The following is a 16718-nucleotide window of genomic DNA, read 5'->3' as shown; positions in this document are numbered from 1 at the left end:
CGTTTAGGATATATTTGTATACTGATCCATCATGCTGATATCAAACATTACAGCCTAGGACATTGATGCAGAAAATATTCATACATTTGGATAAATGGATAAACTATTTTATTGGTGCATATCTGCACCACAGTAGCAGTAACATTCTAGTTAATCCTCCTCATATAAACATACACAAAAATTTAAACATGCTTTTTCCATTGGACACATTTTTGAGGCCCAAAATGCCCTTCATATCACCCTTAAAAAACGGTACTATTTTTAGGGCGACTGTGCTTCGTTTCCATGGTGTTCATCTCCGTGGTTACCTGCGCTGTCTGTCCAGCACCTGTCTTTGCACGGCCCTGCAGCGCTGTCCCAGGGCCTCCAACTTGTTCTCCATCAGTGGCCCATCAGGGGCTGACAGCTGCCCAATGATCCTCTCCCCTGTCTGGCTCAACCCGGCCAGGACAGGCATGTGACTGGCTAGACCCTCCTCCAGCTCCTATAGGGAAGAGAGAGGGGCTACTGATCAACATAAAACTAGGAAATAAAGTTGTATTAATCAACAGAATAACTCAATTGGAAATTATTTGGTATGAATAATGGATAGCAACTATAGGTATTGGATAGATTGGACTCTAACGGCAACAAGCAACTAGTGCTAGCTGTTTCACGCATCCTACAGATAATTATGATGATGTTAGTTGTAGAGATACTATATAATATTAGCAATACAAATGTTCATCTCCTTGTTTTTCAGTCTCTCCCTCCCTCTCTCGTTCCCTCTCCCTCTCCCTCTCTCGTTCCCTCTCCCTCTCTCGTTCCCTCTCCCTCTCTCGTTCCCTCTCCCTCTCTCGTTCCCTCTCCCTCTCTCGTTCCCTCTCCCTCTCTCGTTCCCTCTCTCTCTACTGTAATGAATGACAGAGTGTGAAAAGTGCTGGATAATTAAGAAGAGAAGCTGTATTGTTCACGTTCAAAGAGACATTTTCTCTCACCAAAACTCCCCAACCGCATCGGTTGCTAACGTAAACATACTGGTTTGATTTGTTTGATCGTATTCAGATTATGGAAATAATTGTGTTTATCATAAATAAAACATGTCAGAGTTCTCATTGAAGTGAGTGAGTTATACACATATTTATATTTCTCTCTCTCTCTCACACACACACACACACACACACACACACACACACACACACACACACACACACACACACACACACACACACACACACACACACACACTCGCTGACCTCCTGGTGTGTCCTGGCTGTGTCCAGGTCCAGTTGTCCATCAGGTCCGGTTCCCTCAGTGAGGACCAGTTCTATGTCGGTCAGCCACTGGCTTAGGTCGTTCAGGTCACAGTGGAACTGTCTCCACTCCTCCACCACACGGTCAAAACTCCTACAGACAGACAAGGGACAGCAGATATTGAATCAGTTGAGTTGAACTAGTCCAAACACTTACCTTAACCATTAGTGTGGAAACTAGCTTTACCTAGTCCAACACCTAACCTTAACCATTAGGGTGGAAACTAGTTTTACCTAGATCAACACCTAACCTTAACCATTAGGGTGGAAACTAGTTTTACCCAGACCAATACCTAACCTTAACCATTAGGGTGGAAACTAGTTTTACCCAGACCAACACCTAACCTTAACCATTAGGGTGGAAACTAGTTTTACCCAGACCAACACCTAACCTTAACCATTAGGGTGGAAACTAGTTTTACCCAGATCAACACCTAACCTTAACCATTAGGGAGGAAACTAGTTTTACCCAGACCAACACCTAACCTTAACCATTAGGGAGGAAACTAGTTTTACCCAGACCAACACCTAACCTTAACCATTAGGGTGGAAACTAGTTTTACCCAGATCAACACCTAACCTTAACCATTAGGGAGGAAACTAGTTTTACCCAGACCAACACCTAACCTTAACCATTAGGGAGGAAACTAGTTTTACCCAGACCAACACCTAACCTTAACCATTAGGGTGGAAACTAGCTTTACCTAGATCAACACCTAACCTTAACTATTAGGGAGGAAACTAGTTTTACCCAGACCAACACCTAACCTTAACCATTAGGGAGGAAACTAGCTTTACCTAGACCAACACCTAACCTTAACCATTAGGGAGGAAACTAGTTTTACCCAGACCAACACCTAACCTTAACCATTAGGGAGGAAACTAGTTTTACCCAGACCAACACCTAACCTTAACCATTAGGGAGGAAACTAGTTTTACCCAGACCAACACCAAACCTTAACCATTAGGGAGGAAACTAGTTTTACCCAGACCAACACCTAACCTTAACCATTAGGGAGGAAACTAGCTTTACCTAGACCAACACCTAACCTTAACCATTAGGGAGGAAACTAGTTTTACCCAGACCAACACCTAACCTTAACCATTAGGGAGGAAACTAGTTTTACCCAGACCAACACCTAACCTTAACCATTAGGGTGGAAACTAGTTTTACCCAGACCAACACCTAACCTTAACCATTAGGGTGGAAACTAGTTTTACCCAGACCAACACCTAACCTTAACCATTAGGGTGGAAACTAGTTTTACCCAGACCAACACCTAACCTTAACCATTAGGGAGGAAACTAGCTTTACCTAGACCAACACCTAACCTTAACCATTAGGGAGGAAACTAGTTTTACCCAGACCAACACCTAACCTTAACCATTAGGGAGGAAACTAGTTTTACCCAGACCAACACCAAACCTTAACCATTAGGGAGGAAACTAGTTTTACCCAGACCAACACCTAACCTTAACCATTAGGGAGGAAACTAGCTTTACCTAGACCAACACCTAACCTTAACCATTAGGGAGGAAACTAGTTTTACCCAGACCAACACCTAAACTTAACCATTAGGGAGGAAACTAGCTTTACCTAGTCCAACACCTAACCTTAACCATTAGGAGGAAACTAGTTTTACCCAGACCAACACCTAACCTTAACCATTAGGGAGGAAACTAGTTTTACCCAGACCAACACCTAACCTTAACCATTAGGGAGGAAACTAGTTTTACCCAGACCAACACCTAACCTTAACCATTAGGGAGGAAACTAGTTTTACCCAGACCAACACCTAACCTTAACCATTAGGGAGGAAACTAGTTTTACCCAGACCAACACCTAACCTTAACCATTAGGGAGGAAACTAGTTTTACCCAGACCAACACCTAAACTTAACCATTAGGGAGGAAACTAGCTTTACCTAGTCCAACACCTAACCTTAACCATTAGGAGGAAACTAGTTTTACCCAGACCAACACCTAACCTTAACCATTAGGGAGGAAACTAGTTTTACCCAGACCAACACCTAACCTTAACCATTAGGGAGGAAACTAGTTTTACCCAGACCAACACCTAACCTTAACCATTAGGGTGGAAACTAGTTTTACCCAGATCAACACCTAACCTTAACCATTAGGGAGGAAACTAGTTTTACCCAGACCAACACCTAACCTTAACCATTAGGGAGGAAACTAGCTTTACCTAGACCAACACCTAACCTTAACCATTAGGGAGGAAACTAGTTTTACCCAGACCAACACCTAACCTTAACCATTAGGGAGGAAACTAGCTTTACCTAGACCAACACCTAACCTTAACCATTAGGGAGGAAACTAGTTTTACCCAGACCAACACCTAACCTTAACCATTAGGGAGGAAACTAGTTTTACCCAGACCAACACCTAACCTTAACCATTAGGGTGGAAACTAGTTTTACCCAGACCAACACCTAACCTTAACCATTAGGGTGGAAACTAGTTTTACCCAGACCAACACCTAACCTTAACCATTAGGGTGGAAACTAGTTTTACCCAGACCAACACCTAACCTTAACCATTAGGGTGGAAACTAGTTTTACCCAGACCAACACCTAACCTTAACCATTAGGGTGGAAACTAGTTTTACCCAGACCAACACCTAACCTTAACCATTAGGGTGGAAACTAGTTTTACCCAGATCAACACCTAACCTTAACCATTAGGGAGGAAACTAGTTTTACCCAGACCAACACCTAACCTTAACCATTAGGGTGGAAACTAGCTTTACCTAGATCAACACCTAACCTTAACTATTAGGGAGGAAACTAGTTTTACCCAGACCAACACCTAACCTTAACCATTAGGGAGGAAACTAGCTTTACCTAGACCAACACCTAACCTTAACCATTAGGGAGGAAACTAGTTTTACCCAGACCAACACCTAACCTTAACCATTAGGGAGGAAACTAGCTTTACCCAGACCAACACCTAACCTTAACCATTAGGGAGGAAACTAGTTTTACCCAGACCAACACCTAACCTTAACCATTAGGGAGGAAACTAGTTTTACCCAGACCAACACCAAACCTTAACCATTAGGGAGGAAACTAGTTTTACCCAGACCAACACCTAACCTTAACCATTAGGGAGGAAACTAGCTTTACCTAGACCAACACCTAACCTTAACCATTAGGGAGGAAACTAGTTTTACCCAGACCAACACCTAACCTTAACCATTAGGGAGGAAACTAGTTTTACCCAGACCAACACCTAACCTTAACCATTAGGGTGGAAACTAGTTTTACCCAGACCAACACCTAACCTTAACCATTAGGGTGGAAACTAGTTTTACCCAGACCAACACCTAACCTTAACCATTAGGGTGGAAACTAGTTTTACCCAGACCAACACCTAACCTTAACCATTAGGGAGGAAACTAGCTTTACCTAGACCAACACCTAACCTTAACCATTAGGGAGGAAACTAGTTTTACCCAGACCAACACCTAACCTTAACCATTAGGGAGGAAACTAGTTTTACCCAGACCAACACCAAACCTTAACCATTAGGGAGGAAACTAGTTTTACCCAGACCAACACCTAACCTTAACCATTAGGGAGGAAACTAGTTTTACCCAGACCAACACCTAACCTTAACCATTAGGGTGGAAACTAGTTTTACCCAGACCAACACCTAACCTTAACCATTAGGGTGGAAACTAGTTTTACCCAGACCAACACCTAACCTTAACCATTAGGGTGGAAACTAGTTTTACCCAGACCAACACCTAACCTTAACCATTAGGGTGGAAACTAGTTTTACCCAGACCAACACCTAACCTTAACCATTAGGGTGGAAACTAGTTTTACCCAGACCAACACCTAACCTTAACCATTAGGGAGGAAACTAGTTTTACCCAGACCAACACCTAACCTTAACCATTAGGGAGGAAACTAGTTTTACCCAGACCAACACCTAACCTTAACCATTAGGGTGGAAACTAGTTTTACCCAGACCAACACCTAACCTTAACCATTAGGGTGGAAACTAGTTTTACCCAGATCAACACCTAACCTTAACCATTAGGGAGGAAACTAGTTTTACCCAGACCAACACCTAACCTTAACCATTAGGGAGGAAACTAGTTTTACCCAGACCAACACATAACCTTAACCATTAGGGAGGAAACTAGTTTTACCCAGACAAACACCTAACCTTAACCATTAGGGAGGAAACTAGTTTTACCCAGACCAACACCTAACCTTAACCATTAGGGTGGAAACTAGTTTTACCCAGACCAACACCTAACCTTAACCATTAGGGAGGAAACTAGTTTTACCCAGACCAACACCTAACCTTAACCATTAGGGAGGAAACTAGTTTTACCCAGACCAACACCTAACCTTAACCATTATGGAGGAAACTAGTTTTACCCAGACCAACACCTAACCTTAACCATTAGGGTGGAAACTAGCTTTACCTAGATCAACACCTAACCTTAACTATTAGGGAGGAAACTAGTTTTACCTAGTCCAACACCTAACCTTAACCATTAGGGAGGAAACTAGTTTTACCCAGACCAACACCTAACCTTAACCATTAGGGAGGAAACTAGCTTTACCCAGACCAACACCTAACCTTAACCATTAGGGTGGAAACTAGTTTTACCTAGATCAACACCAAACCTTAACCATTAGGGTGGAAACTAGTTTTACCCAGACCAACACCTAACCTTAACCATTAGGGAGGAAACTAGCTTTACCCAGACCAACACCTAACCTTAACCATTAGGGTGGAAACTAGTTTTACCCAGACCAACACCTAACCTTAACCATTAGGGAGGAAACTAGTTTTACCCAGACCAACACCTAACCTTAACCATTACGGAGGAAACTAGTTTTACCCAGACCAACACCTAACCTTAACCATTAGGGTGGAAACTAGCTTTACCTAGATCAACACCTAACCTTAACTATTAGGGAGGAAACTAGTTTTACCCAGACCAACACCTAACCTTAACCATTAGGGAGGAAACTAGCTTTACCCAGACCAACACCTAACCTTAACCATTAGGGTGGAAACTAGTTTTACCCAGACCAACACCTAACCTTAACCATTAGGGTGGAAACTAGTTTTACCCAGACCAACACCTAACCTTAACCATTAGGGTGGAAACTAGTTTTACCCAGATCAACACCTAACCTTAACCATTAGGGAGGAAACTAGTTTTACCCAGACCAACACCTAACCTTAACCATTAGGGAGGAAACTAGTTTTACCCAGACCAACACCTAACCTTAACTATTAGGGTGGAAACTAGTTTTACCCAGATCAACACCTAACCTTAACCATTAGGGTGGAAACTAGTTTTACCTAGACCAACACCTAACCTTAACCATTAGGGTGGAAACTAGTTTTACCCAGACCAACACCTAACCTTAACCATAAGGGAGGAAACTAGTTTTACCTAGTCCAACACCTAACCTTAACCATTAGGGAGGAAACTAGTTTTACCCAGACCAACACCTAACCTTAACCATTAGGGAGGAAACTAGTTTTACCTAGATCAACACCTAACCTTAACCATTAGGGAGGAAACTAGTTTTACCCAGACCAACACCTAACCTTAACCATTAGGGTGGAAACTAGTTTTACCCAGACCAACACCTAACCTTAACCATTAGGGTGGAAACTAGTTTTACCTAGACCAACACCTAACCTTAACCATTAGGGTGGAAACTAGTTTTACCTAGTCCAACACCTAACCTTAACTATTAGGGAGGAAACTAGCTTTACCTAGTCCAACACCTAACCTTAACCATTAGGGTGGAAACTAGCAGATCTGGAATCTGTTGAAGCCCTGATATGGCTGTAGCCTCTATTCTTATGGAATCTATGAGGACATCTCCCAAATACATTTGTGTAGTAGGGATCCTCACACTTTATGGCTGACACAATTTAAGCACCAGAACTGTTTAAGGATTATGAACTGGGGTTCATGTTATGAACTGGGGTTCATGTTATGAACTGGGGTTTTCTGACGTGACCAACTTTTTATTTAGTTTAGTCATTTTCTTCAGAGAGGTGGTTATAGGTACAATTTTTTTATAGAAATGCATACAAAAGATAACCCCAACCCATCCCCCCCCCTTAGTTCCAATCCACCTGCCCACATCTTCCCTTCCCACCCAGAAACAGCACTATGAATTTGATCCCAATAGCCAGAAGGGGGAGCCAAGGGAACCTTTGAACTACAGAAATTCAACAGTGGCAATATATTCATATTGACAATAGAGATTCTGCAGGTTAAAGCAACTGGGATGTTAGTCCATCTACTGAGGTCAGGTTGAATTGAGTTCTGTTAAAGTTTCTGCCAATGGTTTTCTCTAAGGAAGGAACTATATCTACTCCCAAATACAAACGATTGGGATTCATACGTAGAGATGTCCTCCATCGGGGTCTTGAGAGGCAGTAGGGCTGATTTTGTTAGATACATTTTATAACTTAAGATGACGTTGAATTTATCTATGAACTTTAATGCATTTGGGAGTGATTGAAATACATTGTCTAGATAAAGTACAATATCCTCTGCATATGATGAGATGAAGTGATCAGTAGATTTGAGAGAAATAGTTTTATTTCCTTCTATTGACAAATTGCCTGGGGCAGGAGTTCCATGGATAATAAGAATAGCAAGGGCGAAATTGGATCGCCTTGTCTGCTGCTCCAAGTGATGCTGAACGGACGGAGAAGAGCAGGTGTTGCCTGTTGTTACTATGGCTGGGGGATTGGTAAATATGATTTTAATCAATTTAATGAGCCAATTCCCATATGTTCCAAGACAGACTAGAATAGTCATATCTCTGGTCTATCAAAAGCTTTTTCTGCATGGAGAGAAAACACAGCCCAATGAGCTGTTGTTTCTGATGAAGCATGTAAGATACTGTACGTAATAGTCGGTTAACTGAGGATAAATGCTTTTTAAACCCGCTTTGTTCCGTGTGGACCAATTTGTATATCTCGAGACGGGACGACAACATTTGGAAAAACAGTTTAATATCTGTCTTTATCAAAGATAGGGGATGATAGTGAGAATACTGGGTGGCATTTTTATTAAATAAAAGCTTATTGCTGTATTCACATTTCTCCCAAATGAACCATTGTGAACACCTGTATTAACCATTGTGAACAGCTGTATTAACCATTGTGAACACCTGTATTAACCATTGTGAACACCTGTATTAACCATTGTGAACACCTGTATTAACCATTGTGAACACCTGTATTAACCATTGTGAACACCTGTATTAACCATTGTGAACACCTGTATTAACCATTGTGAACACCTGTATTAACCATTGTGAACACCTGTATTAACCATTGTGAACACCTGTATTAACCATTGTGAACACCTGCATTAACCATTGTGAACACCTGTATTAACCATTGTGAACACCTCTATTAACCATTGTGAACACCTGTATTAACCATTGTGAACACCTGTATTAACCATTGTGAACACCTGTATTAACCATTGTGAACACCTGTATTAACCATTGTGAACACCTGTATTAACCATTGTGAACACCTGTATTAACCATTGTGAACACCTGTATTAACCATTGTGAACACCTGTATTAACCATTGTGAACACCTCTATTAACCATTGTGAACACCTGTATTAACCATTGTGAACACCTGTATTAACCATTGTGAACACCGGTATTAACCATTGTGAACACCTGTATTAACCATTGTGAACACCGGTATTAACCATTGTGAACACCTGTATTAACCATTGTGAACACCTCTATTAACCATTGTGAACACCTGTATTAACCATTGTGAACACCTCTATTAACCATTGTGAACACCTGTATTAACCATTGTGAACACCTGTATTAACCATTGAGCAATAGTAGAACTAACTGATTCCCACATTTGAAATAGACCAAATATCATCCCTCCAGGTGATTTGCCTTTATTCAGAGTGATTCAGAGTGTTTATTAGTCACATGTAAAGGGTTGCAGGTGTGATTATGGGAAACCTGATATTGTGTACTACCAGAGTACAAGTGAAAATCTTAGGCTCTGAGATCCAACATGCAGGACTAAGTGAAATAAAATAATGAAAATGGTCATTAAAAAAACAATAGAAATAGAAATAAAATGATATATATCATAACTGTAACAATAATTAATAAATAAAGTGATTAATAAATCAATTCATGCTATCCAATGCCCGTGTTTAGTTTTTTTAAACAATTAATTCATTATTCCTTTTGTGGGTGTTGGTGGGTGGATTCTGGAATCAATCCGGAATCAGAATTAGGTTGTTTCCACTGGGAAGTTCCTTGTTTTTCCAATAAAGAGAAAGGAAAAGAAAAACCGCCGCCCCGTTTCTGACTTCCATTAAACACTAGCAAATGTGTGGGATGCCAGGGAATGACTGGAGAAAATACCAATGAACCTCACAATGAACTACCACCATCTCTATATAAAGATAGAATAGGTCATTATCAATAAGATGTCACAATACGCTGTAGAGCGTTCGATTTGGCTGCTGTGGGGCAGAGACCCATTTTCAAGGGATTGTTAAATAAATATTATAACAATTTGGTTTTAATATCGTCACATCTGGAAGAGGATAGTCAGAACGACACATTTCCGATTATTCCACACTTAGCTCTATCATCAGAGTTACACAGCAAGTCACGGAATGCTTTTTTCATGACCAGTAAACATCAATTGATCGTGTAATTTCAGATACATTCGGCATGTAGCTAGCTAGCCAAGGAAACAACATGTCGTGCCCTGGCATATGTCTCCATCCTCTCTTGTCTGTGGTCAATATCTGAAAACTGACATTTACTCTGTACACATGCTAGAAACTCCCTGACAGACTAGCACAGAGACAGGATGGAGACAAGATCATGACTAAGTGACGTCATTCTCTGTGTGTGTGTATGTGTGTGTGTGTGTGTGTGTGTGTGTGTGTGTGTGTGTGTGGCTGACACTGACGGATCAGTGATCAGAGTTACATCAAGCTACATCTAAGTGCCCGTATTAGAGGCGACAAACATATCCTCTCACATGCAATACTGGACCACCAAAGACTACAGCTGCTCTTCTTCCCTTTATTGTGATGCTACAATTAGCATTTTGTTTACCATTTCTTTTTCCTTATGCTCTTTAGTGCTCATTGTGTATGAACACCTGACAGGTACTATGTAACCATGTTGACCGTGAGTCACCCACCCTTTGCGGTGGTTGTACATGCGGTTGAGGCGGTCCCACTCTGCGTTGAGCTGGGTGAGGGCGTCTCCTATCTGTGCCACCTCTCTCTGCGACGCCTCCAGGATGGCATCAGGCTGGCGCTCATGGATCACCGTTACCTGCTCCCCCACACACTCCAGACTCTCCTTTATACTCTGGGAGAGAGAGAGAAGGAGGAGAGGGGTAGGAGAGTGAGAGGGACAAGAGAGAGAGAGGGAGGAGAGAGGAGGGGGGGGGAGACGTAAGTAAAAGAGTGAGAGGTATCCGTTCAGACCTACAGGACCCATCTCTCCCCTCATCCCTACCCCCTTTCCCCTCCTCCCTCCCTCTCTCACCCTCAGTGTGTCCTCCTGGCTGGAGAAGTCTTCATAGAGACCACTGCTGAGCTCGGAGGAGTTGAGCAGCAGTTCGTTGTCGGCCATGGCCAGCAGAACCTTGTTGATATTCAGCAGGTAGTCTGAGGGACTGAGAGAGAGCGCCCTGTCCTCTGGCTCCATCTGCTGGCAAGAGACGGTATTATGTTAGAAGAAGTAAACGTGTGTGTGTGTGTTTGAATCAGACATTTTGCAATTACATTTAGCAGACACTCTTAGAACGACTTACAACCAGTACATTCATCTAAGGTAGGTAACACAACAACATGAGTCTGTGGGAAGCATCAAATGTCAACATTTGAAATCACATTTAATATGACTGTCATAAATACGCCATACAACAAAACAAGGTCATTAAAAGGACATAGGGAATAAGATAATAAGTGATGTGTAATACTAGTGATATACTGAACAAAAATCTAGAAAGCAACGTGCAACAATTTCAAAGATATTGCTGAGTTACAGTTCGTATAAGGAAATCAGTCAATGGCTGTGTGAAGATGGATATTTGGTGGGAACTGAACACACTGTCGTACACGTCGGTCCAGAGCATCCCAAACATGCTCAAAGGGTGACATGTCTGGTGAGTCTGCAAAAGAGACATTCTCACTAACAGGCAAGTAAACATGCGTATGGAACATTTCTGGGATCTTTTATTTCAGCTCATAAGGGAGCAACACTTTACACGTTGCGTTTATATTTTTGTTCAGTATAGAATGCGACTCACCTCTCCAGTCAGGTCCTGTCTGTCTCTCTGCTCTGTGAAGCTGTTTGAAGAAGAGTCGTCGTCCATGGAGACCTCCACCTGTCTCACTCTCAGCATCCTAAACTCCTGTAGAGACAAGATAGGGATTTAGACACACACACACACACAAACACAATTACAAACACACACACACCAGACAAGGCCATACTGTGCATAATTCATCGCAAACAGAGAGCCTGCATAACATGACCAAGGCCACCAGTCCTCCAGATCTAAAAACTGAGCTCTACAATGCTACAAGACAGGAATACGTTTACATCTGAAATGCTGGAATGCACTTTATATTCATATTAAAAGCTGGTTTGAGTATCTATGCTCTCTCTCACATGTAGTTGGTAGAGTTGTTTTATTCTTACTCCCTCAACCTGTGTGATGCACTGTTGTTAATGTCATTATTGTATGGTCACGGTGTTCAGATATAAATGGTACATGATGGTTGAGTTAGTGTAGAGACTGTGTATCACCCTCTGAGTGGTGTACTGTTGTTAATGTCATTATTGTATGGTTACGGTGTTCAGATATAAATGGTACATGATGGTTGAGTTAGTGTAGAGACTGTGTATCACCCTCTGAGTGGTGTACTGTTGTTAATGTCATTATTGTATGGTTACGGTGTTCAGATATAAATGGTACATGATGGTTGAGTTAGTGTAGAGACTGTGTATCACCCTCTGAGTGGTGTACTGTTGTTAATGTCATTATTGTATGGTCACGGTGTTCAGATATAAATGGTACATGATGGTTGAGTTAGTGTAGAGACTGTGTATCACCCTCTGAGTGGTGTACTGTTGTTAATGTCTTTACTGTATGGTTACGGTGTTCAGATATAAATGGTACATGATGGTTGAGTTAGTGTAGAGACTGTGTATCACCCTCTGAGTGGTGTACTGTTGTTAATGTCTTTACTGTATGGTTACGGTGTTCAGATATAAATGGTACATGATGGTTGAGTTAGTGTAGAGACTGTGTAGCATCCTCTCTCACCCTCTGAGTGGTGTACTGTTGTTAATGTCATTATTGTATGGTTACGGTGTTCAGATATAAATGGTACATGATGGTTGAGTTAGTGTAGAGACTGTGTATCACCCTCTCTCACCCTCTGAGTGGTGTAGTGCGCCTGCAGCCGGAGCAGCTGGAGTCTCAGCCCCTCCCTCTGGCCCTCGTCTGCAGTCTGGAGCAGCACCTCCTCTCCTCTCCTCAGCAGCTCCTCCATGCCAGCCTTCTCCTCATCCATCTGACCGGTCAACACACAGGGTCACAGTGAACGTTGTCACGGAAACAAAGACTCCCTTTTAATCAAACAACTGAACTAGGGTTTTCCAGGGTTAGAAAATGAACATTACGCCTATAATCAAAAACAAAAAATTAATTCAACTGTGAATCCGAACCAAAAATTGCTTGAAGAACCCTAAATGATGTCCTTTTCCAGAGAGCCGAGGGTCGACAGACAGGAGTAAGACACTCTGCTTCCTGACTGACAGTGACCTTGCTCTGGGCTGGTGTGATTTGTTCAGCCACTCTACACCGAGCGGTGTAAGTCCCTGATAACACACTCCGAGGACAAACTGCCCAATCACACCCTTGTTTGTCTGTGACACTGTATACATCTTATAGCACTTTGTGTTCTTTGTTTGGCCAGTCATAACCTTAACCACTGTGTGTGTGTGTGTGTGTGTGTGTGTGTGTGTGTGTGTGTGTGTGTGTGTGTGTGTGTGTGTGTGTGTGTATGAGTGAGAGTATCTGTATAATATATACCTTGTCATCATCCAGGGTGTGTGTGGGGTCCTGCTGGTCCTCTAGGGCCCTGAGTGTTGCCTCTAGTTCCCCCTCAAAGGTCTGCATCAGGCTGGAGCTCAGGGCCTCCTCTGACTGGCTCTGCTGGAGCTCAGCAATCTGGTCCTGTTGGAGCTGAGAGATCTGGTGAGGGATCTGAGAGATCTGTTGTATCTGCTGAATCATATCCACAGTCCCAGGCTCCAGAGTGGTGGACATCTGGGTATCAGAAACAAAAGAGGGAGAGTTACCCCACTGTACGTATCTATCTACAGTTTGAATGATACAGTTCTAGACAGTTGTGATTGTAATACAGTGAAACAGTGTTGTGAGAGTATTTGTACCTTGGCAGCTTTGATGCATTGGGAGACCTTGTGAAAGTTGCGGTTGAGTTCAGCCAGTTTGGGTTCTACGACGTCTCTGCAGGCAGGACCTCTACTGGTCATTAGGATGATGGCCTGGTCTCTCACACTGTCCACTCTCAGAGTGATGTCATCCAGCTCCTCTAGCAGGGTCTACATACACATCAATCCAACAATTTATACATTAACAGGTTCATCAATAGCTTTTACTCCAATTATTATTTCTCCACACAAGCTAATTATATCCTAAACTCTGGTAATAGGCTCTAATAAAAATTCAATTGTAATCAACCAATATTGAATTTTCATGCTTCAGTTCCCTCCCTATGCTTTCATCCTCTCCTCTCTCTCTCCTACCATCTCCCTTCCCTCTCGCTCTCCTACCGTCTCCCTTCCCGCTCTCTCTCCTACTCTCTCCAACCGTCTCCCTTCCCTCTCTCCTACAGTCTCCTTTCCCCTCTACTCTCTCTCTTCTAGTCTCCCTTCCCTCTCTCCTACCGAGTCCTTTCCCCTCTCCTCACTCTCCTACCGTCTCCCTTCCCCTCCTCTCTCTCCTACCGTCTCCCTTCCCCTCCTCTCTCCTACCATCTCCCTTCCCCTCCTCTCTCTCCTACCGTCTCCCTTCCCCTCCTCTCTCCTACCGTCTCCCTTCCCCTCTCTCTCTCTTACCGTCTCCCTTCCCCTCCTCTCTCTCCTACCATCTCCCTTCCCCTCCTCTCTCTCCTACCATCTCCCTTCCCCTCCTCTCTCTCCTACCATCTCCCTTCCCCTCCTCTCTCTCCTACCATCTCCCTTCCCCTCCTCTCTCTCCTACCGTCTCCCTTCCCCTCCTCTCTCTTACCGTCTCCCTTCCCCTCCTCTCTCTCCTACCATCTCCCTTCCCCTCCTCTCTCCTACCATCTCCCTTCCCCTCCTCTCTCTCTCTTACCGTCTCCCTTCCTGTCCTCTCCCATCTCTCCACTGTGGGCAGTCTCTCTGTCTCTATCACCTTAACTACCATCTCTCTCCACTATCGGCTGTCTCGATCACCTTAACTACCATCTCTCTCCACTGAGGGCCGTCTCTCTGTCTCTATCACCTTAACTCCACTGTGTGCCATCTCCCTCTCCACTGTGGGTCGTCTCCATCACCATAACTAATATCTCCCTCTCCACTGTGGGAAATCTCCAACACCGTAACTACTATCTCCCTCTCCACTGTGGGCCATCTCCATCACCGTAAATACTATCTCCATCACCTTAACTACCATCTCCCTCTCCACTGTGGGCCGTCTCCATCACCTTAACTACCATCTCCCTCTCCACTGTGGGCCGTCTCCATCACCGTAACTACTATCTCCCTCTCCACTGTGGGCAGTCTCCATCACCTTAACTACCATCTCCCTCTCCACTGTGGGCCGTCTCCATCACCTTAACTACCATCTCCCTCTCCACTGTGGGCCGTCTCCATCACCTTAACTACCATCTCCCTCTCCACTGTGGGCTGTCTCCATCACCTTAACTACCATCTCCCTCTCCACTGTGGGCCGTCTCCATCACCTTAACTACCATCTCCCTCTCCACTGTGGGCCGTCTCCATCACCTTAACTACCATCTCCCTCTCCACTGTGGGCCGTCTCCATCACCTTAACTACTATCTCCCTCTCCACTGTGGGCTGTCTCCATCACCTTAACTACTATCTCCCTCTCCACTGTGGGCCGTCTCCCTCACCTTAACTACCATCTCCCTCTCCACTGTGGGCAGTCTCCATCACCTTAACTACCATCTCCCTCTCCACTGTGGGCAGTCTCCATCACCTTAACTACCATCTCCCTCTCCACTGTGGGCCGTCTCCATCACCTTAACTACTATCTCCCTCTCCACTGTGGGCCGTCTCCATCACCTTAACTACTATCTCCCTCTCCACTGTGGGCCGTCTCCATCACCTTAACTACTATCTCCCTCTCCACTGTGGGCCGTCTCCATCACCTTAACTACCATCTCCCTCTCCACTGTGGGCCGTCTCCATCACCTTAACTACCATCTCCCTCTCCACTGTGGGCAGTCTCCATCACCTTAACTACCATCTCCCTCTCCTCTGTGGGCAGTCTCCATCACCTTAACTACTATCTCCCTCTCCACTGTGGGCCGTCTCCATCACCTTAACTACTATCTCCCTCTCCACTGTGGGCCGTCTCCATCACCTTAACTACTATCTCCCTCTCCACTGTGGGCCGTCTCCATCACCTTAACTACTATCTCCCTCTCCACTGTGGGCCGTCTCCATCACCTTAACTACTATCTCCCTCTCCACTGTGGGCCGTCTCCATCACCTTAACTACTATCTCCCTCTCCACTGTGGGCCGTCTCCATCACCGTAACTACTATCTCCCTCTCCACTGTGGGCCGTCTCCATCACCTTAACTACTATCTCCCTCTCCACTGTGGGCCGTCTCCATCACCTTAACTACTATCTCCCTCTCCACTGTGGGCCGTCTCCATCACCTTAACTACTATCTCCCTCTCCACTGTGGGCCGTCTCTCCGTCTCATCCAGGTGGATCTGGGTCTGGTACAGCCAGGTGCTGATGTGGGCCAGGTTCTCATCAAAGATCTCCACCTCGTTCTGGTGGTTCTGTAAGGAACAGAGGTAGAAAGATGGTAGTGCTGAGCGATTCGAGTTTGAGGTTGGTTCCGTTTGTGGTGCGATTATTAATAAATCGATTTCGTTTTTGATCATTTAAAATGACGACATAATACTTCTTGAGCTTTTTAATGGAAATTCCTAAGCTAAAAACAGTGAACATTCAATTGCCAAAACATAACAAAAATATTCCATTGGCTCGGTCAGGTCCACATTGGATAAACATCAATAGATAAATAGGAAATTACTAATAAATAACCAAATATTTCAG

The 16718-nt window shown here is 43.8% G+C and overlaps 1 protein-coding gene across 10 annotated transcripts in view; it reads right to left on the bottom strand.

The window, feature by feature from the left end:
• utrn (utrophin) overlaps positions 1 to 16718 on the bottom strand; it is a 339503-nt gene that overhangs the window by 226531 nt on the left and 96254 nt on the right. For 6 of the 10 annotated variants that reach the window (XM_064991301.1, XM_064991300.1, XM_064991305.1 and 3 more), the window contains 9 exons: positions 16310 to 16438; positions 13808 to 13978; positions 13446 to 13682; positions 12787 to 12924; positions 11652 to 11756; positions 10886 to 11050; positions 10533 to 10705; positions 1236 to 1386; positions 309 to 484 (listed from right to left, as the gene is read on the bottom strand). In XM_064991301.1, the coding sequence (XP_064847373.1) occupies positions 309 to 484; positions 1236 to 1386; positions 10533 to 10705; positions 10886 to 11050; positions 11652 to 11756; positions 12787 to 12924; positions 13446 to 13682; positions 13808 to 13978; positions 16310 to 16438 (1445 nt within the window). The other 4 variants (XM_064991302.1, XM_064991308.1, XM_064991307.1 and 1 more) reach the window with 4 other exon arrangements.

This window comes from Oncorhynchus masou, chromosome 16 (assembly GCF_036934945.1).
Source record: "Oncorhynchus masou masou isolate Uvic2021 chromosome 16, UVic_Omas_1.1, whole genome shotgun sequence".
Classification (NCBI taxonomy): domain Eukaryota; kingdom Metazoa; phylum Chordata; class Actinopteri; order Salmoniformes; family Salmonidae; genus Oncorhynchus; species Oncorhynchus masou.
The sequence above is the reverse complement of the archived record's forward strand: the minus strand, read 5'-3'. Positions and strand labels throughout refer to the sequence as shown.